Source organism: Electrophorus electricus, chromosome 21, assembly GCF_013358815.1.
Source record: "Electrophorus electricus isolate fEleEle1 chromosome 21, fEleEle1.pri, whole genome shotgun sequence".
NCBI lineage: Eukaryota > Metazoa > Chordata > Actinopteri > Gymnotiformes > Gymnotidae > Electrophorus > Electrophorus electricus.
In genome coordinates this window covers 2,893,711-2,914,248 of record NC_049555.1, presented here as the reverse complement: position 1 = coordinate 2,914,248, position 20,538 = coordinate 2,893,711, and the positions used below count along the sequence as shown (strand labels likewise).

The window sequence follows — 20,538 nt, the reverse complement described above, 5'->3', positions numbered from 1 at the left end:
TACGTCTGAGTGAATAGAGGTAGTGGAGTACGTCTGAGTGAATAGGGGTAGTGGAGTACGTCTGAGTGAATAGAGGTAGTGGAGTACGTCTGAGTGAATAGAGGTAGTGGAGTACGTCTGAGTGAATAGAGGTAGTGGAGTACGTCTGAGTGAATAGAGGTAGTGGAGTACGTCTGAGTGAATAGAGGTAGTGGAGTACGTCTGAGTGAATAGAGGTAGTGGAGTACGTCTGAGTGAATAGAGGTAGTGGAGTACGTCTGAGTGAATAGAGGTAGTGGAGTACGTCTGAGTGAATAGAGGTAGTGGAGTACGTCTGAGTGAATAGAGGTAGTGGAGTACGTCTGAGTGAATAGGGGTAGTGGAGTACGTCTGAGTGAATAGAGGTAGTGGAGTACGTCTGAGTGAATAGAGGTAGTGGAGTACGTCTGAGTGAATAGAGGTAGTGGAGTACGTCTGAGTGAATAGGGGTAGTGGAGTACGTCTGAGTGAATAGAGGTAGTGGAGTACGTCTGAGTGAATAGAGGTAGTGGAGTACGTCTGAGTGAATAGAGGTAGTGGAGTACGTCTGAGTGAATAGAGGTAGTGGAGTACGTCTGAGTGAATAGAGGTAGTGGAGTACGTCTGAGTGAATAGAGGTAGTGGAGTAGTGAGCTACTCCTACATTTCAATCTTTTCTTCCCTCTGGTCGAGAGAAAAGCCTGTGTGCTCTGTGTTAGAGCCCGACAGACTTTGTTAGGATGCAGCGGCCAGCAGTTCAGAGCAGCTCTGCTTCAGTGCTTTGTGGCTGTAGTAATGTGAGGTTTCCGCCAGCCCTCTGACTAAAAGTCGGGCCTCCGTCGGTTCTCAGGGAGCAGGCTGTGGTGGGCGGACGATGTACTGGCGCAGGTGGGCACCGCGAGCAAGAGAGATGGACAGAACAAGGCTGTTCTCAGGACCAAGACCCACGGGGTGGTGCAGCTCAGACTCTATGACAAAGATGGGCAGAAAGGTAATGTGTGTGTGTGTCTGTGTGTGTGAGTGTGTGAGTGTGGGTGTGAGTGTGCATGTGTGGGTGTGGGTGTGGGCGTGGGTCCGTCCCAATTCCCTCCACCCAAACCGGGGGCATTTTTCCTTCTCTCTCAGAGCAGCTAGTTTACTGAAAGCCTTCAGGAAAGAAAACACCGTTCAGACAAAGTGTTGTTCACCAAATCGATTCATCTGCGTTCATCTATTCAGTGATGATGTTTATCCTGAAGGCAGTATGCCTGTGTCGTAAATGCCGGTGATAGCCCTGGTTCTCTGTTGCTTGATTTATCCGCGCTGAGCAATTGAGGTGACTGAGTCGCCAGGAGCTCAGTGCTCGGGGAACGCGGGCGGAGCTTCAGGGATTCGATCCCAGCCGACGCCGTGTTGCGGTGCGGGCCAAGAGCTTGGCTGATTAGAAAATGTGAACATGAAAGCTGTACAATGCGAGGTAACGTTTTTTATATGAATGAGACGTTTATATAAATGAGATGTCAAACCGTTAGAGTTTCACAAGGCATTAGTTTTCACATCTAAGCAGCGGCCAGCACGGTTCCCAGCATTCTTAGTGGTGTGGCAGCAAGCACAGGGTCGGAGCTTCATTCTGGTTTGGGGGAGGGCCTCCATCCCGGTCCTTCTGTGTGGCACCTCCGAGCGAGGGGCATTTATTTCAGCGGCGGGTTCATTAGGATAAAGAATGGCAATTAAGGAGTCTTTAAGGTAAATCTTTTCCCAGCCCCCACAGATTCCACAATCCAATTAGCTCTGCCATTTATCTCTGTGACACAGAGCACAGGGCAGAAGAGGCTGCCTTCATTACTGTACCTGAGATGAACTGACCGGGTGTCCCTGATAAAGGGTCCAAACTTGAGCTGAGAGTGTGTGTATGTGTGTGTGTGAGTGTCTGTGTGTGTACTATATGCAAGCTGTGCTTAAAGTGGCCTCGGGGGTTTACATTTTGTGTGTAACGCATGAGTGAACTGAAGTAAAAGTTAACCCTGTATTTGGGATAAGGGTTTTCATCATACAGTGAACTGAATCTGTGTGGTCATGAGTACGACTGGTGAGACTGCATGCGTGTCCCATGTAGCGTGTTCAGGTGAGACTGCATGTTAAGATTAAGAAGGAAATCTTTATTTGGTCATGTATACACACACGTGTACAGTCCAGTGTCTCGTGTTGTGTGTTCAGGTGAGAACCCGTGTGCAGTAAATAACGGGGGTTGTTCCCAGCTCTGCCTGCCAACGTCGGAGAACAGCCACACCTGCACATGCACGACAGGCTACCGACTCCGGCCGGACCGCGCCACGTGCCAAGGTGAACACCTCACCTCGCTTCAGCTCAGCATTCACAACAAAGATTCAGCAAAGCACTCCTTTGTGCGCCGTGGTGTAACGCGCGTGTGTACCACCGTGCGGCGATTTGGACAGGAGTGGGCTCTTTCCTGCTGTTCTCCACTCACGAGGGGATCCGGGGCATCGGGCTGGATCCCGGCGATGGCGGTGACGTGCTGACACCCATGTTGGGCACCTCGCTGGCGGCCAGCTTGGACTACCACGCAGGTGAGCAGGCCGGAGCTGGGAGAGGACCTGATTCCGTGTAAGGGGTCCACTCAGACGAGCCCGGATCCAATCCCCACCTTTCCCCGGGCCCAATTCATCATGATTTGTCGTAATGATCCCTCGGAACGATTCTCGGTAACGATGTGGGATTTAAACACATCGCCCCGCTCTGACGGCGCACAGCCGACAGGCACACGTACACCCCAAACCTTTAAGCCGATTAATTATTTGACGACCGGTTATCGGAAGTCAACATTAACGTAAATAGCACAGGCCCGAGATTCCGGGGAGATTCCGGGGAGGCGGTTCTTCTCCTTTTCCTTTCAGTGAAGTTTTTAAAAGAGTGAGTATTTTTTTGCAACGACCTCCTTCACTGCAATCATGAAAGCTGAGTAATGGCAGCAAAACTTAGTCGTCGCGCTAACATAGCTCTGGGACGCAAGCGTCTCGGGAGTCAGACACACGCTGGGTCCAAACTCGCGGGTCCAAACACGTGCAAGAGCAGAAATGATCGAAGCAAATGCCAGAGTGGAATTGGACGTTGAATCAGACAGAAGAAATAAGGCTTTGCTTTTTTAGCCTCAGATAGATTTTAAATTAAGATAAATAAGAATAAACTGAAATAAAACGAATGCACTTTTCGTTATCTGCCATCTTGTATTATTTGGGCCATAATTTATTAAGGCATCAGTATTGAAGTGAACGGGAATGTAGGTGAGGAATTAGTTTTTTCTTAGTTTATTTCATCTCATCAATTTTTCTTTTCTTGTTTATGTCCTTATGACCTACTAAGAAAAAAAAACGGGAAAAAAATGTTCCCAAAAGGTTTTAACATGGACCAATGCCAATGCCTCGCAGGGAACGACACCTTGTACTGGACGGATTTGGGCTCCAACAAAATCTCCCGCGCTGCCCGGGACCAGACCTGGAGGGAGGTTGTGGTGGGCGGCGGCGTAGGCGGGGCCGATGGCCTGGCCGTGGATTGGTTGGCTGGTACGTGTCTCCTCCTCCCCTCTTAGACCATTCCCTTTGGTACCTGCGACGTCACCTGCCCTTATCCCCCAAAGGTAACCTATATTGGACGGACCACGGCTCGGACCTCATTGAGGCGTCCCAGCTGGACGGCCGGCACCGGACCACGCTGATCTCCGACGGGCTGGACCAGCCTCGGGCCGTTGCCGTTCACCCGCTCAAAGGGTGCGTGCCGCATTCGATCCGCGCGTAGCTCAGTCAGCTCATACTCCAGAAAAAAAATCCCTTGGGCTACGGCCAAAGGGATCTAAACCGTGCAGTTGGCATAGTCCTCCCCGGGACACATCTGACCCGGGGGCGCCACGGCGACACCGTGCAGTGTTGGGCCACGTGGAACTGCCGGTCGCCTTCGACCCCTCCCCAGTAACCGCGCCGCATGGGCCGGGGCCGAGCGTTCCGACGGCGCGGGACCCCTTAGGTGGTCCCGTTGTCAGGGAACGGTGGCGTGCGAGACAGAGCTGGTATTTCCCAGCCCCGCCTCGTCTTCCCTCTACAGCCTAAGGTCAGTAAAAACCCTCGGCCCGGGAAATTAATTAGACTCATTTGAGCTCCTTCCTGACATGGAACATTTATCACACTAAAGATAAATGTCCTCCATGTAATCCAGCGAGATTCTATTAAACACAAATCACTGATTACTTATGGTTTTTTTGTCTTTAAATGATGTTTTAATCCAACCCGAAGGCACGCGACTAAACGTGTGCTGTAATGATTTGCGCATTATGATGCATGATCTATACCGCGAGGAGACACCCGAGGATATCTCAGACCTTCTCGAAACCCAAGACGAAGTGAGCCGAGCGGAGAAAGGAAGCAGCATAGCGGGGTTGAGGGGGGCGCCGTAAACGCACACTGCTTCTTCTCTGCAGGATCCTCATCTGGACAGAATGGGGCCAGAACCCCAGAATCAGCAGATCCCGTCTGGACGGGTCGCGGCGGACGGTCCTGGTCAGCTCCGGAGTAGGCTGGCCCAGCAGCGTCTCCGTCGACTACCAGGTCTGCTCCTCTCCCACTGTGGAGAAGAAAAGAGCCCGACCCCGCTCCTGGAGATCCGGCACCGTCAAACCCTGACAGGGGAGACGCGTTGGAACAGCTGGATCTCCAGGGACGGGCTCGGAACACACGCCGTTGTCCTCCAGGCGGCGCTCGGCCCTCATCCGGACCGAGCCGCACCTCCGGCCCCGCTTACCCGAGCTTCTCTTTCCGTTGCAGGAAGACACGTTCTACTGGTGTGACGCTCGCGCCGGAAAGTTGGAGCGCGCCAGCCTGGACGGCGGCGAGCGTCGGGAGGTGGTGCTGGCGTCCGCAGACCTGCTCTCCGTGGCCGTCTTCGGCCCTCACCTCTACTGGACTGACAGGTGATTTGGTTCTCTTCAAACAGCCTCGGACCTCGGTCACCCCACTCTAACCGCTCACCATCCGTCTCTCGGACGACGGAGACGGCCATGTCGGTTAGCGTGTCTGTTCCAGCTAGGCGTCGCCTCCGGGGGCGGGGGCGAACGCTCTCATCGTTTTCTGTGACGCGCGTCTGCCGATTTGGCCACTGATCAGCTCCCACGTCTCTCCTGTGCCAGGGCCTACGCCAACGGCTCCATCCGCCGTGCCCCAAAGAGCAACGCCACGCACGCCAGCACCATCCGGAGCGGACTGGGCCTCAGCCTGCGGGATGTGAAAGTGTTTAACCGGGCCCGGGAGAAAGGTTGAGGTTTTAACGTCTTCATTCCCTTCTGCTCCTGGCTGCTTCTTCAGTGAAGCCCCTCTTCCAGAATGGGCTCATTTATCAAACACCACCCCCCCCCACCACTTACATGACAGCGTTAAAAATATTATGCGTCATGCTCCGGTGGGGTTTATCAGTGCTGTGTTAATTACCCCACCAGTGTATGGGGGGTGGGAGGGTGGAGTCAGTGATTAATGCCCACATTCACACACCTGTTTCCTACTGTTCAGAAGGTCCAGATAAAGCGCACAGCCCCGTCCTGCTCCGTTACTCCTACTTAATCTGCTCATTCACGTTCACTTTGGCTGATCCAGAAACAGCAGTAGCAGCAACAAGACCAAAAAAGCTGTTGTCAAAGCTGTGAAATTTGATCAGGACACGGGTTCATGGTGACTCACCAGAAACGAGGAACCTCCAGTCGGAAATTTACAGTCGGAAACATCAGATTCTGGACGGACGGACGGAAGGACATAGAAAAGCAGATGATGTAGTTGAATAAGTGTTGTTGTTGTGATTGTAATCTTACCACTCGTGTTTTCAGACAGTGATAGCTGTAGTCTAAAGTGCAGCTAATATTTGTGTGTGTGTGTGTGTGCGTGTGTGCGTTTGTGTCTCTCCTCTCCCCCAGGCACGAACCCGTGCGGCCGGGGCAACGGGGGCTGTGGGCAGCTCTGCTTCTACCTCGGCGATGGCGTGAAGACCTGCTCCTGCGCTCACGGCTCCCTGGCGCCGGACGGCCACGCCTGCCTCCCCTACGGCGGCTACCTGCTCTTCTCCGAGCGGAGCGTCCTGCGCAGCGCCCACCTGGACCCCCGCGCCCGTCACGGCGCGCCCGTCCGCCCCTACGAGAACCCCGCCTACTTCAAGGACATCGTCGCGCTGGCCTTCGACCACGGTCGGGGCGCCGGCGGCACCAACCGCATCTTTCTCAGCGACGTGCATTATGGGAACATCCAAGTGGTCCATGACGACTGGACCGGCCACCGCGTGCTGGTCGGAGGTGAGGCCTGGCACGCCGCAGTCGGCTTGCTCTTTTTTTTTGTCCGAACGCCGTTTTGGGAATTCTGGCAGAGTTCCGGGAATTCCGGCAATGCATGTCGCAGTCACTAAACTTTTTTTTTCTCTCAGTCCGCTGCCCTCGTCTGACCTCCCCAGGTCACTTTAATGAGATGAGCGAGCTGTGTTGAACAAGGGAAAGCTGAAAATGTAGTGCAGCGCATGGTACCAAGGACCAGGCTGGACCGTTGCCATGAACTCTCCGGACCATAATCTCCTGTTGTAGTCTCTCCATATAATCTCTCCCTGTAATCTGCCCTCAGAGGAAGAAAGACCATTTCCTCCTACTCTAACGTCTGTTTTCCGAAGGGAAAAAAAAAGATCAATATGTCTGATCGTGCGTCTTCGGTGTTTGTTGATGCACCTAACTGAGATTTGAATCACTGTTACTGCCGCGGGTCTTGTTAGATGGGCAGAGGGAGGTCGTTAAGACGTCGTTATGGGCGGAGAGCGACAGGAAGGGTCATCCCAGGTGTTGACGGGGCACTTCGTTCGGGCTCCCGTGCCGCGCCGCGCCGTAACCCTGTCAGGATCGCCACGCGTCTCTCTTAATCAATTGGTAATTAACCCGGCGAGCCGCGGGACTGCCAGCTGCAGTTCTGGGTGATGGATGGGCGTGGGGTTGGCGCTACGCCTGTCTGACGAGGGCGAGTCCGCGCCTCCACCTTGTGCTTAACCCCACCGCCCGTGCGCTATATTTGGGGGGGGGGGGGGACGTGCAGTGGCTGATGGGAACTGCAGTTTTGTTTTGTTTTTCCCGGCGGCCATATTGGCTGCACTAAAATTGCTTCTGGTGTCGTGTTTCGGCCGTGCGTCTGTGGTCAAGAGAAGCACACGTGCGTGGCTTGGGCTATCATGGGTACTCCGCGCGCAAACACGTCGCTTTGCCTAACCACTAATCTCTCCTGCAGGTTCTCTCCTGTCGGATCAGGAGTGAGCGTGTGTAGAGACTTTACCTGCTCAAGCAAACCCCCCCTTACCCCGCCAATGCAAACACACACACACACACACACAGGCGAAACACCTCCGTTCAGTCACGCCCGACTCGTCTAATCTCACTCTCACTTCCCACGCTGCTCCGGTCCCATACAGGCTTGTCCTCCGCGCCTTAAACCGCCCCCCCCCCCCCCCCCCCGCTCGAGTCAGGGTCTGTGGCGGCGCTTAACTCGATTTTCGCCGCTCTGCCAGACCTGTCCTGTGCTCCGTCCCCCTCCTCTGTCGTAGGGCTTCCTTTTCGCGACCGAAACGTCGGGAGTTATTGACAACATGCCAGACAGGCGTTCTGTCGGACTCTCCTGCTCCTCCGGCCCTGCGTGGTGCTGCAGAGACGTGGGAAATTGACAGAAGCCAGACCGTCGTCAGCGGGTACGTGCTTCGGAGGCGCCGGGTGCCGCAGGTTTCGCTTTTAACGAATGTCCCGTGTTGCTGTGTCGCGGAAAAGCCTGGTCACGAGAAGGCCAGCGGCATAACGGTGATTTAATGAAAAAGAGAAAGCTGGAGAGATTGGGAGAGAGAGAGAGAGAGAGAGAGAGAGAGAGAGAGAGAGAGAGAGAGAGACAGAGAGAGGGAGAGAGAGAGAGAGAGAGAGAGAGAGAGAGAGAGACAGAGAGAGAGAGAGAGAGAGAGAGACAGAGAGAGAGAGGGAGAGAGAGAGAGAGAGAGAGAGAGAGAGAGAGAGAGAGGGAGAGAGAGAGAGAGAGAGAGAGAGAGAGAGAGACAGAGAGAGAGAGGGAGAGAGAGAGAGAGAGAGAGAGAGGGAGAGAGAGAGAGAGAGAGAGAAAGACAGTATGAGAAAGAACGAGGAGACAGAGAGGGCCTATGGTGATAAAAGATGCTCGCTAAATGAAGACCGCACTGCTGTGTGTGCAACAGCGAGAGGAATAGCATCTGTCTGTATGAATGATAATAAAATAACCAAACCTCACAATGGCTCTGCTGAGATGGAGAAAAGGAGGGAGGGAGAGAGAGAGAGAGAGAGAGAGAGAGAGAGTGAGAGAGATGGTGTCTGTATTAATTATATTAATCTATTATCATATATTAATAGCTGATCTAAATGTGGACCTTGGGATTGTTCTGCTGATAGAGAGAGAGCGAGAGAGAGAGAGAGGGGGGGGGGGCTTTTGCATGTCTACAGGGTGAAGCTTCCTCCGTTACTGAGAGGATGACAGATTACAGGCAGGAGGTGGTCCGACAGCTCTTCTCTTCACACACACAGACACGTGCACACACACACACACACGTGCACACCCATCCATATACACACTGAACCGTATTGTAAACTGCAGAATGAAAGTTTGCTTAAAAAATCTATTAAAGGTGTGTTCAGATTCTCCAAATGACCTACCTCCTTTGGATCCTTGTAACTTCACAGAGCCCTCGTGACGCACAATAACAAAGACCACGAAGACGCCACACAAAAAACGGAATATTTCCTTTCTGAGAAAGGAACTAAACATTTTCTGATAAACCGATTACAGTGAACCTCAGTCACGCTCCCTGAACATCGGCACGCTCAAAACCCGTTTATACATTGACGTATTGCACGGTGTCACGGTGTCATAACCTGCGTCTGGGAAAAAGGTGTCGTGACTGCTTACTCAGGCCAGTGAACACCAGAACGCCCGAGTCAGATAACGGCTTAATTGAGCACATCAGGCAGATACGTCCTGCCACACCATCTCACGCGGCCTCTGTGCCCACGCGGCTCTTCCTGTCGGCTGATGCGTCGATCGGCGCCGTGTGTTATGGGTCGATGGGGGTCCAATACGTCGTGGCCTTCACAGCCTGCAGGCTGCCAGTCTTCCAAATCTCCAGAGATTTCCAGAGAAATCTACAGAGGAGTTTTTGCAATTCATATCGCACGTTTATGTATAGTTTTATATACTTTTTCTAAATTATTATAAATATTAAATTGGATATATGATTTAATACTAAGTCAGATGTACAAAAAGCTTTATCGATTCCAGAAATTGTTTCAGCGTTTCTTTATTGCTTTATGTGTGCTCTACATAGCGTTGCAAATGCCTGAAACACCGTCATGGCTGGAACGCTGCTATTAGCACAGCTGTGATGGGCTAATGACCATGCATTTGCACGTGCCCACGCATGCCGGTTCAGGATCTGGTGTTCTGCGCAGATGTGGGATCGGTGGAAGGCCTGGCATACCACCGTGGCTGGGACACCCTGTACTGGACGAACCCCGCGAAGGCCACTATCACGCGCCACACGCTGGACCAGTCCAGAGCTGCCGCCTTCCGCCGGCAGGCCGTAGTGCGCATGGCTGAGGACGACCGCCCGCGCGCGCTTGCCCTGGACGAGTGCCAAAAGTGAGTGACCCCCACCCCAAACCCCCCAGAGCACCCCCCACACACACACACACACACACACACATCCCGTTTCCCTGCGAGGGTGAGATGCTGTTTGATCTAGCAGTTGATGTGCGCAAATGAACTCCCAACAGTAGAGTTTTTGACACTAAATTAAGCGCACGAGACCACATTTAGGTCATGAAGTCATAACTATCCAGTCATTCTGTTTTGCCATTATGCTGTCATTACGGTGGCGTTAGGAAACCTGGCCAGGGTCTCTTCCTGCTCGAAACGACGTGTTCCCAGGAGAGCTTTGTAGTGTTCCGGTAATGACTAATGTCTAACTGGTAAGGCAAGGAGAGAAATATAATGTCCAATTAATGGGACTTTCAGAGTGTATTTCTGTAAGTGTTGATGTGAACTCTGCATCTCATTTACCCCACTATACGTCTTGCCAACGTATTGGACACCGGCGCGTTAGCCGGCGCGATAGATGCACATTTCATGCCGTCTAAAACCTCATCTGATTTCCCAGCTCCATCTCGCTCATCCATGCTTGGGAACGTGAATCTCCTCCAAATTACCCAAGGCTGAAATTGCGGTTGTGAAGTGTGTCTCTTCCAGAGGTCAATTAAGAACGCGATACACTAATTATGGCACGGTAATTAGATGCGATACAACATGCGGCACATTAATTTCCCTTCCGAAGGCTCCGCGGTTAATGAAGACGTGGGATTTAAAATGGCGTGACCTGTGAGGATGAGGCGCCACAGCGGAGCGGGTATTAGACTGAACCCTTCCTTTTCAACTCCGCCAGCCACTTCACTCCTGCCCTAAGCTCCATGCACTTCATTAAAGGGTGTTTTTCAGACTTTTATTTTGTACGTGTGAAGTGTAGGTTTCTAATCGTCTTATTTTGTCAATAGGTGGAGCTTTTATTTTGTTTAATGCTGTCATTTCGATTTAAGCTCTTGAAACCAAGTATGCATTCGCTCCTAATTTTGACTTTTTATTAATGCTCTTTTGTCAAAGGGAATTTTATCACTGGTATCAAAAGTACTGGTTTTATGCAGGAATTGTATGTTCAGCAAAGACTAAAAATTAGGTTAAATGGTTATTCCAATACCAGGGTCTCTCTGTGTGTGTGTGTGTGTGTGTCTGTGTGTGTGTGTGTGTGTATGTGTGTATATATATATATATATATATATATATATATATTTTTTTTTTTTTTTTTTTTTTTTTTTTTACAAAGAGAAAGTGAGTTCAAAGCTGTAGTAAAGCACCCAAAGTTTCAAAGATGCAGGATGTTTCGGACAGAGGTCCTTCATCAGCTGTGCAAGTTTATATATGGAAATGTGTGAATATTTTCATCATCTTCGGAACTGAGGGTTTCCTAACACTTTTTTAAGGATCCTCCAGGAAGAGGCAGAGACTATGTCCCTTTTAAGGGAGCCTCCACTAGTCTAAAACATCAAAGACATGTTCATTAAGAGTGAAATAAATGCCCATTCAGATAATAACTGTGTTACTGCAGCCTACAACCCATCTAGATGTGCTACATCTACATTTATTAGCCTCTAAAATAACTGGCATGAAATAATCAATCATCTTCACCCATCCCTGCTCACACATCACTGTGGGAGTTTGTCTACTGTGTTACCTGTAAGAGATGTAATCAGCTTCATATTGGAGAAACCAAGAGAAGTCTCGCTGGTCTGTTTGTCGAACACATTCAGACCATCAGAATTAAAGATTTGTCATTCCCAGTGTCAAGGCATTTTAATCCTAATGGACACTATTATTGACATATCTGTTAGCATTGCCAGTTGTTGCCATGGCAGCAATGAAGTTAGGAAACTCAAAGAAAAAGATCTGATCTACACTCTTGGAATGTCCCCGTGGAATGTCCCCAAGGAATGTCCCCGTGGAATGTCCAAAACGTTTTGTTTCTCTGGAAACCTTGTGTACTTCACTTTAAATGTTGAATATCTCTACATCTCTTACTACAGTACACTGCAGTTACTCACCCAGAGTCTTCTGTGGCTTTATATGTGCATTCACTTTCAGGCTAAACACATCCAGAGAACCTGTTGACAGTGTTTTGTCTCTGTAAAGCAGTTTCATAACTGTTGCAGTTTCACTGCGACACTGAGCGGCGGAGCGATGCGAGGAGACGGCGTGCTCCCGTGGGGGTTGTGCTGCCGTGTCATCCTCCGACACCGTCTCCGGCTCTCCGTGTGCTAGCAGCCGCCTGTTAGCCTTAGTCACCACTGTTAGTTCTGGGGCTGCCAGCGTCACAGGCAGTGGTCACACCTCATCTGCGGAGTCTGCCACTCCAAGGCTCAGTAACACGTCACCTTTCCTCACGCGCTTGATGGAAAACACACAGCAGATTGAGGCGTAGAGAAGGCTAATGTTGACGTGCGGCAGCTCTCTAAGGTACAGCTTGAGCAGCTGAAAACAATTCCCTACAAAGCACAAAGTATTAGCTGATGCTATTTAGATGTTTTGACAGATCAGAAATGCAAAAACCCACCAAAAAATAAAAACAAGGTTGAATAAACCATCCACTATCTGACATTTAAATCCAAACAGAAAAACGTTATTCACCCTTTCCCCATTGTGTTCATGAAAAAGCCTGAGTCTTGAAACCCTGAAATGTTTTAAGGAGGCCAATGAAAGGAAGCCGAGCGTATTCTAGCTCAGTATTTAGGCTTTAACGCAAATGGCAAGAAACTAGCAGGGTAAGAATGTTTGCATTTTGCTCCACCATCCTCTCTTTAGACCCAGGTGTTAATGGCGCTTCTTCTATACCACCCCGCTTCCGTTTTACAGCGTGCGTTTTACAGCGTGTGTGATCTCCGTTTTAATGGTGTTTTCTTTTCTGCCCTTCCCTCTGCTCATCAAACTTCAGCCTCATGTTTTGGACTAACTGGAACGAGAAGAGGCCGGGCGTCCTGAGATCGACCCTCTCGGGGAGGAACGTCCGGCTGGTTGTTAGCGAGCGCGTCCTCGCCCCTAATGGGCTGACCATTGACCACCACGCCGAGAAGCTCTACTTCTCCGATGACAGCCTAGGCTCTGTGGAGAGGTGTGATTACGACGGCTCGCACCGATACGTGAGTGCCCGACGCCATTGTGCTGCCCTGGAGAACTGGTGCATTAGCGTGGCCCGAAAGGCCGGTAGGACTGAAACATCTTGAGGCTTTTGTGACTCCGTTTCCTGTTTTGTAAAGAGGCGGTAAGACGGAGCGGAAGGTAAAGAGGTCCAGGCTGGAGTGGAGGTGTAGCCATTAATCAGCGTGAATAAGAGTGAGCAACCAGCTTCTTGTGTCATCGCTGAACGCACTCTGAGACTTTAACCCTTCAGGCTTCTCTTAGGCACACGTCCCACGCGTGCAGATCGGCACTCGTACGTCATGGGGCTTTTACGAGCCGCCACGCCTGCCTGTCAGACCGCGAGCCGCCACGTCAGTCCGCTAGGATAGAACTGAACGGCGGAAGTGCCATCACACACTCAGCCACTGACGCTCTCCTTCAAGCCCATCTTGAAAGAAGCGGGCGCTCAGATTTCCTCTCCCAGAGCGGGAGCGCGATACCCAGCCAGCAGGTGGGAATTGGCAGCGAGGTGAGAACGCCGTCTGGGCAGGGAAAGGAAAGCTAGTGGTAAAGGAATAGAGCGGTTAGCGCTGGTCCCCGCGCGCAGCTCCTGTCTCGGCTGCCTCCCCCACGAGGCAGCACGTCCGCAGCAGGGAGCCGGAGAAGCATCCTCCCAGACCCCGGCACTCCCAGCAAATGCCTAGTGGGGGAACGGCATGATGGGCTGCCCTGCCAACTTTCCAATTAAAGAGTGAGAATTGCTGTGGGGGGAGCAGACCTCCCCGCTGGGGAGGGTGTCGGTGCAGGGATGTGGGCCGAGGGTGTCCCGTGGTCGTCTGTTCGCCTGGAGGACACCTGCCGGACAGACGTCGCCCGGGCGTCTCGAAGGCGAACCCGGAACACGCGAGAATCCGCTCCGGGCCGGTTAACCGCTGATCCTCCCAAGCCTCTTTCCCGCTCCATCCACCTGCTGTCATTCTTGTTGGAGGTGCACCAGCAGAGACCCCGTCTAGTACAGGAAGCAGCGTGAATCACATTTTTGGAACAAACCAAAGTCAATGTTTCGTCGACATGATTCAAAGTTAAAAAGTTGGTTGTGAGATAAAAAGGAAAACCAGCACCCAGATATGTAACGGATCCCAAAATAAGGAATAACCTGGTGTGAGAAAGCCTGCGTAGTCTTTCTCCTAATGGACATGGAGAGTTACGGAGGTGACGACCGTGGAGCTGGTGTTATAGAGTTGGCTCGTGGCTGGAGCCTTCCCCTCCACCCATCTTCAGACTATAAGTTACGCGTTTAGACAGGAAACGGGAGTGGGGGGATGGGGGCGTCGGGGTAGAGGGGGGTGGTTGTGCGCTCGTCACGAGGGTCATACCAGATTACGGCTTCAGTGTCAAAATGTCAAAGCTGGTATGTTTTATCCTCCAGACAGAGTGAAAGTATATGGAGCTAAAGACGAGAGAGAGAGGGAGCAGTGTAGGGTGACATTCAGGAAGCCAGTCCTTTAAAACCCGCCCTGTGTGTGTGTGTGTGTGTGTGTGTGTGTGTGTGTGTGTGTGTGTGTGTGTGTGTGTGTGTGTCTGTGTGTGTGTGTGTGTGCGCTCATATGCACGGGTGCACATTTTAAATGGGCAGAAAGCTACACAGTAGGCATGATGTATGTGACACCTAAATGATGTAAGAATGGAGTCAGGAAAAGCAGAAAGGGAACAAACAAAATCCCAGTTTATGCAACACCCAGCGATCCCACTGCCCCCCTGCACCCCCGTGGTAGCTGTAGCCCATGAACGACGCCTACTGCAGTGGGAGGAGCTAAGCATGCAAAAAAGTTAATTACACATGACCGTCACTTCAGTAGTTTGGTGGAAAGGGCTCCAAATGTGCATGTGTGCATTTGTGTGTGTGTGTGTGTGTGTGTGTGTGTGTGTGTGTGTGTGTGTGTGTGTTCTGTGACGCTGCTCTTCCACCAGCAGCTGGCAGCGTGAGTAACCCGTCGTCTCCTGCCTGGCGCTTTAACGTTTTTACCGTACAGCTTGTGTTTTGGGGGACTGTGAGCGTATGCTGTACAGTTAAGCTCACCTGCTACATGTAATGGTTTGTTTTCTTCATCGTCTGTATTTAAACCGCTGGTGTCCAGTCTCAGGAGTTAAAGAAATGCAAATTTTGAATGAATGAATAAACTGTAAAAAAGTGCAAGCACTGCGTACAAGCAGAAATAACTCAATCCTGGATGCATCCTCTGTTCCTGTTTTTTTATGTCTTGCCTCTTTGCAGGTGATTCTGAAGGGAAAGCTAGGAACGTTCTTCGGTCTGGTGGTTTACGGAGACTTCCTGTTCTGGTCGGACTGGGAGCGGAGGGCGGTCATGCGTGCCGATAAGCTAACCGGAGCAGACATGACGGTTGTCATAGGCGACCTCCTTCAGCAACCAATGGGCATTGCTGCTGTGGCCAACGATACACACAGCTGTGAGCCATTTCCACTTAATCTGTCTCTGTCCACTTAATCTCTCTCGTCTCTCGTCTGTGGGTGTGTGTGTGTGAGTGTGTGTGTGAGTGTGTGTGTGTGTGTGTGTGTGTGTGTGTGTGTCTAAATTAAAAAGGCAGTGGTAGTGGATGAAGCTGCAGAGGTGAGGTAGATTTTTGAAAATGGGTATTCCATTTTCCAGAACGTGTGAGGCAGTCGTGAGCATTTCAGGTAGCTGTGCTCCAACCACAGCTTCCGCCTCCATGTAGCTCCTGCTTCAAGCGTACAAAAAGTGTGATTACTCACACAGCTGGAACACTCACACAGCTGGACAAATCACACCGCTGGAACACTCGCACAGCTGGAATACTCGCACAGCTGGAATACTCACACAGCTGGAATACTCACACAGCCGGAACACTCACACAGCTGGAATACTCGCACAGCCGGAATACTCGCACAGCCGGAACACTCGCACAGCTGGAATACTCACACAGCCGGAACACTCGCACAGCCGGAACACTCGCACAGCCGGAACACTCGCACAGCCGGAACACTCGCACAGCCGGAACACTCACAGCGGTGCCGCCAACTGACTGGACATGCTGTGTGTGTGTGTGTTTAGCTTAATATATTTCTTTGTCATGTTTTCCAGCTTCGCCAGGAGAGCCTGAATTCAATCTAAACTGAAACTACATCTGTTTTCTTGTCGCGTGGAGGAGGTAGGAGCAGGCATTGTTCCTCGTCATCATAACCAATCCCGTCAGCTTTCCCGAATAGGGAACGGTGCAAGCAATTGGGTAGAGCAAGCAGCCCCGGGGAGGTACTGCTGTAGATTAACTAGTCTACGTGGCACTACGGTGATAATTGCCCTAGATGCCACTGTGTGCTCTTTTAAAATGATACCACCCTCCGTGAGGTTTTTACCAGCGAATTCACAAAAAGCACAAATGCAGCATGAAATCTTTCAGCCTGAAGTTTTTAACGCCGTGCCGCACCGTTCTAATTTCTCCACACGAGCTCTCCCTCCCTCTGTCTGCTCTGGGGAGCGTTACAGTACTGCCTGATCAACTCCCTCTCTCCCCTATCACTGTCTGCTCTATGGTAACCAAGTTTGCCATGGCACCAATCAAGGTCCAGGAACTGGCGACGAAATCCAACGCTCGCCGGCGTTGCCACCCATGGCGCAGCGGAGTCCGTTCACCCCGGTGGGACTGAGCCAGGGACGTATTTATCGATACGACCACTAAGGGGAAACTCAAACCATCTAACTATAGAGCTATGGAATTCCAAAGTCTGAGGCGTCTAGGGAAAAGAGCAGTTATGTGCAACACGCATGGTATCCTGTGCCATTTCCTGGACGGAAAGGAAGCTTTTGTTCCATGTGTGCTTCACAGCGAGAACTGGAAAGGCATTTTAGGAGGATCTTAGGAGGAACTTCAGTTCTCTCGCAGTAGCCAAACAGAAGAGGCTGTTTGACCAAAGAGAGTTTACTGTGTCATGCGCACAGGTGACTGTGTGAGCCGTGTAGATCTCAAATTCATTGGAGCAGTCCATGTGGTTTGGAAAAGAAAGCTTCTTTCAAAATGTGATCTCCCAAGCGCAAATAGATGATTTTGTCTGCCCAACACACCGTGGAGTTTTGGACCTCTGTGGCTACTGTCTTCACTATCTGTGCTGAACAGATGACTTATGGGACTTTTTTTTTTTGGTTTATCTGTGTAGCCACACAGGCCTGGAAGTGCACAGCGAACACACATCAGGATCTCACACACACACGAAGAGAGATGCGCACACAAACACACTGTCCTGGATTGGCTAGCGAGCTCTGACCACTAGAAAGAAGCCCCCCCAAGCTTCCTGTGAATGTCACGGGCCAGCACGGACTGCACGCTAACATTATTCCAAGTCTAATTCCATATGAAGCTGGAAGCATAGGAGCTGGCCGTGGAGTGTCTGTTGCCTGTGTTGCCGCAGTGGCAGTCTGGCACCGTGCACTGGTGTGCATGCCTGCATAATATGTTCAGCGCACATGACGGCCCCGCACAAGTGCTTGTGCGCGCGTGCGCTCGCATACGTGCAGAAGAATGTGCTTTCCGCGCGTCTGTCTGGCTGTGTGTAGGCGTGTGTGCACAGATGGACACACTCAGCAGGCCAAAAGCGTGTGCTCGAGGGCATGTGTGTGTATGTGTGTGTGTGTGTGTGTGTGTGCCTCCACTGCTGCTCAGAGCAGACAAGGCTCATAGCTCTCCAAGCTACTGCCTGTGCTGAGTACAGTTCAAACACACGCCCACAGAGGACCCTGCCACACTGCCCTTCAAGGAGGGTGTGTGTGTGTGTGTGTGTGTGTGTGTGTGTGTGTGTGTGAATGCTTGTGTGTGCCTGCTTCTGTTATTGTGTAGAAACACTGTGACCTGAAGAATGTGGTCTGAAGAATGCCTTTCAAAAATGTGTGTGTGTGTGTGTGTGTGTGTGTGTGTGTGTGTGTGTGTTTATATTGCAACCCTAACCATGCCTAACCATGGTCTTCTGGCAGTGCAGCATCTTGAGTGATTTCACTCTTCCAGCACCAGGGCATGTAGATCGCAAATCTAACATAGGCCAAGCATCAGCACCCGGCTTCAACCGCCCCAACGGACCTGACGCGAGCCCGCATGTCTGCTAGAGACGCGACACGCCCCTGTTTGTGAGGAAGACTCGTCTTCATCCCAGTGACGCCCGGTAGCCATCGTCACATGTAATGCCGCGTTTGGCCAGAAGCTATCAGTCGTAAAACGCCGTATTCTTCTGCCCACGTTCTTCCACAAATGTCAGACACATTATAGCGCTGCTATGGGCTTACCTGCATTGTCAGTCCTTGCCGATTTCCTTCAGGTTGTCTCCTTGTATATTTTGTCTTATTTTGGCTGTCTGTGCTGATTTCCTGCAGTTTATCGCTCCGGGTGTTTACTGCACCTGCAGAAAGATGGGCATTTTTTTGTTTTGTTTTACTAGACTTCAATACGAGATGTTTTTTTGAACCAGGGTTCGGCTCTCGCCGGCGTTGTTTTTTCGCTCGCGGTTGTCCGTCTCGGCGGAGCCGTAGCTTAGCAGACAAAAGGCCTGGCGCCAGTAGCCCCTCCCCTTCCTGGAGCGCTGGGCACCAGCATGGGGATTGTGGGCGTGGCTCCCACTGGAGCCTGTCCTCTCCGGGCCTGGCTGACGCCTGGCGGGGTGCTGGCGGCCCGTGACCTCGGCCTCTGAGAGCTGTCGTCTTCTGGTTCCAGGTGAGTCGTCCCCCTGTCACGTGAATAACGGAGGCTGCCACGACCTTTGCCTCCTGACCCCGAGCGGCACGGTGACCTGCGGATGTCGAGGGGAACGGATGTTACTGGATGATAACAGATGTGTATGTAAGTCCTGCATGCTCCCGCTCTGTCTCTGTCTCCTGTCTTGGCTTTCATCCCCTAATTCTACTTAATAATTCTCTTTCTCTTTCCCTCCTTCTCTCTCTCTCTCTCTCTCTCCCCAAATTTCTCTTTCTCCATGCTGTTGCGTCCCCTCCGTGCCCTGTACATCTCTCTCTCTCTGCCTCTTTCTCACTCAGCTAACTGCCGGTTCCCTTCTGTTTTCTTTCTCACTTGCTTTACCCTCTAGATTCCTTCATCACTTTCTGCCACTTTTTTTGGAGTTGTTTTTTGTTTGGGGGGGGGGGGGGTTTCTTCACTTTTTTGCTCCTTGATTAAATGGGGAATTCCTTCAACACCTGAAAGGCATGGAGGCTTTGTCGTTCTTTACAGTCGGATTCAACCACGCTTTGCTCTGTCTCCTTCCACCCCCAGTCTCCTGCTTCAGCTCAGTCGCACCGCCCGAGGTTACGGGGCTGACGCGTGGAGGATGCGGATGCCGTGTGCATGGGTGGGGGGGCGCGAGCGCAAGATGTGGAGAGTGTAATTAAGGAAAGGTCGATTTAGGAGGGTGAAGATTAATTTAAGAGTGCCCTCAGGTGTGATGTTTCAGGTTGTCACATAATCTTACAGAGTGATGTGTAGTGTATTGGGCTGGTATGTCATCTTACAGAGTGCCGTGTATTCTTACGGGTAATTTGTAGTGCAGCACAGTGACTTTACCATACGTTAAATGTTTAGGTGACTTTTAACACAATGTGGTGACGTTCTAGAGTGATATTACTGGCGATGCGTAATATAACATGGAGATGTGCTATGTTACACAGTGACATGTGACATCTGTAATGTCAGGACAGTGATTAAACGCATTTAATCACTGGAGGTTCCCATAAGGGGAGGGGCACGTTCTTCACCCTGCTGACACAAGGCATGTCCCTCTGCGCCTCTTACCCCGCAGCTGCGAACTCATCCTGCAGCCGTCGCTCGGACTTCGAGTGTACAAACGGAGAGTGCGTCGACTACCAGCTCACATGCGACGGCATCGCCCACTGCAGGGACAAGTCAGACGAGAAGAGGCAGTTCTGCGGTGAGGACTCCGTCTCGGGATTACAGATTTTGTTTCGATCTCGCCGTACATCGGCGCCTGGGAGCCAGCGTGGAGCCGACGGCCGTGCAGGGAATCTTAGGTAGGGTGAGGCAAGAGATAGGAGGAGAGAGCGAGGCAGGGGGGGTGTATTGGGGGGAGCTAATGTTTTCACACCTCCCTAGACTTCTCCTCTTGACGTGAGGGAATGTCATACAGCAGGTTCTGTTTCACCTGGGGGTGAATACACAGGCATAACGGGCTGCATTTTGATGCCGTCATCATAAACCCCGCATCCTCGACTCCACCGAGCGCGGGGTCTGAAGAAGTCGTGCCCCGGAGCGAGCCCAGGGCGGATCGCGCGCTCCCTCTCGCGAGTCTCATTGCAAGGCAAACATCTGCTCGTCCAGGTGGGGCCCGACCCTCCCTGGGCGAGCAATCGCCCGCGGCAACACGCGGAGGCCCGTTAATAAAGGGAGGGCGGCGCATGGAAACGCTCCGCTGTTTTCCCGTCCAGGGCGATTTTTTTTACCTGCGCGCCACACATCCTGCCATGACGGACTGCAGTGAGGAGAGGCGGCGGGGGGGGTGTTTAAAAACTCAAGTGGTTCTGTGATGTTCAGACGTCTGCTGAATTCAGATGGGCGGCGGGGAAGCAGAGTGTTCGTGTTATTTTAGGAAACAGTGGTCCGGAGAGATCCGAGGTCTTGTTTCCAAGGGCGTCAAGGAAGGGGCGATAGCCGGTAGATCGGCGTGAGAACTGGTCCTGGACCTGAGGTCCCGTGGCCGCCCATGGCCTGTCCACACTGCTCTTGATTGGTGC

At 51.7% G+C, this 20,538-nt stretch overlaps 1 protein-coding gene across 1 annotated transcript in view; it reads left to right on the top strand.

Moving 5' to 3' along the window:
* Window positions 1–20,538, top strand: part of lrp1ba (low density lipoprotein receptor-related protein 1Ba) — a 228,376-nt gene that overhangs the window by 127,598 nt on the left and 80,240 nt on the right. Inside the window, exons 33-46 of the mRNA XM_035520966.1 lie at window positions 848–988; window positions 2,194–2,319; window positions 2,433–2,564; window positions 3,423–3,557; window positions 3,632–3,761; window positions 4,466–4,592; window positions 4,809–4,954; window positions 5,171–5,295; window positions 5,945–6,316; window positions 9,509–9,698; window positions 12,595–12,799; window positions 15,055–15,247; window positions 18,512–18,637; window positions 19,590–19,718. Of these exons, the coding sequence (XP_035376859.1) occupies window positions 848–988; window positions 2,194–2,319; window positions 2,433–2,564; window positions 3,423–3,557; window positions 3,632–3,761; window positions 4,466–4,592; window positions 4,809–4,954; window positions 5,171–5,295; window positions 5,945–6,316; window positions 9,509–9,698; window positions 12,595–12,799; window positions 15,055–15,247; window positions 18,512–18,637; window positions 19,590–19,718 (2,277 nt within the window). The remainder of the gene's footprint in view (window positions 1–847; window positions 989–2,193; window positions 2,320–2,432; window positions 2,565–3,422; window positions 3,558–3,631; window positions 3,762–4,465; window positions 4,593–4,808; window positions 4,955–5,170; window positions 5,296–5,944; window positions 6,317–9,508; window positions 9,699–12,594; window positions 12,800–15,054; window positions 15,248–18,511; window positions 18,638–19,589; window positions 19,719–20,538) is intronic.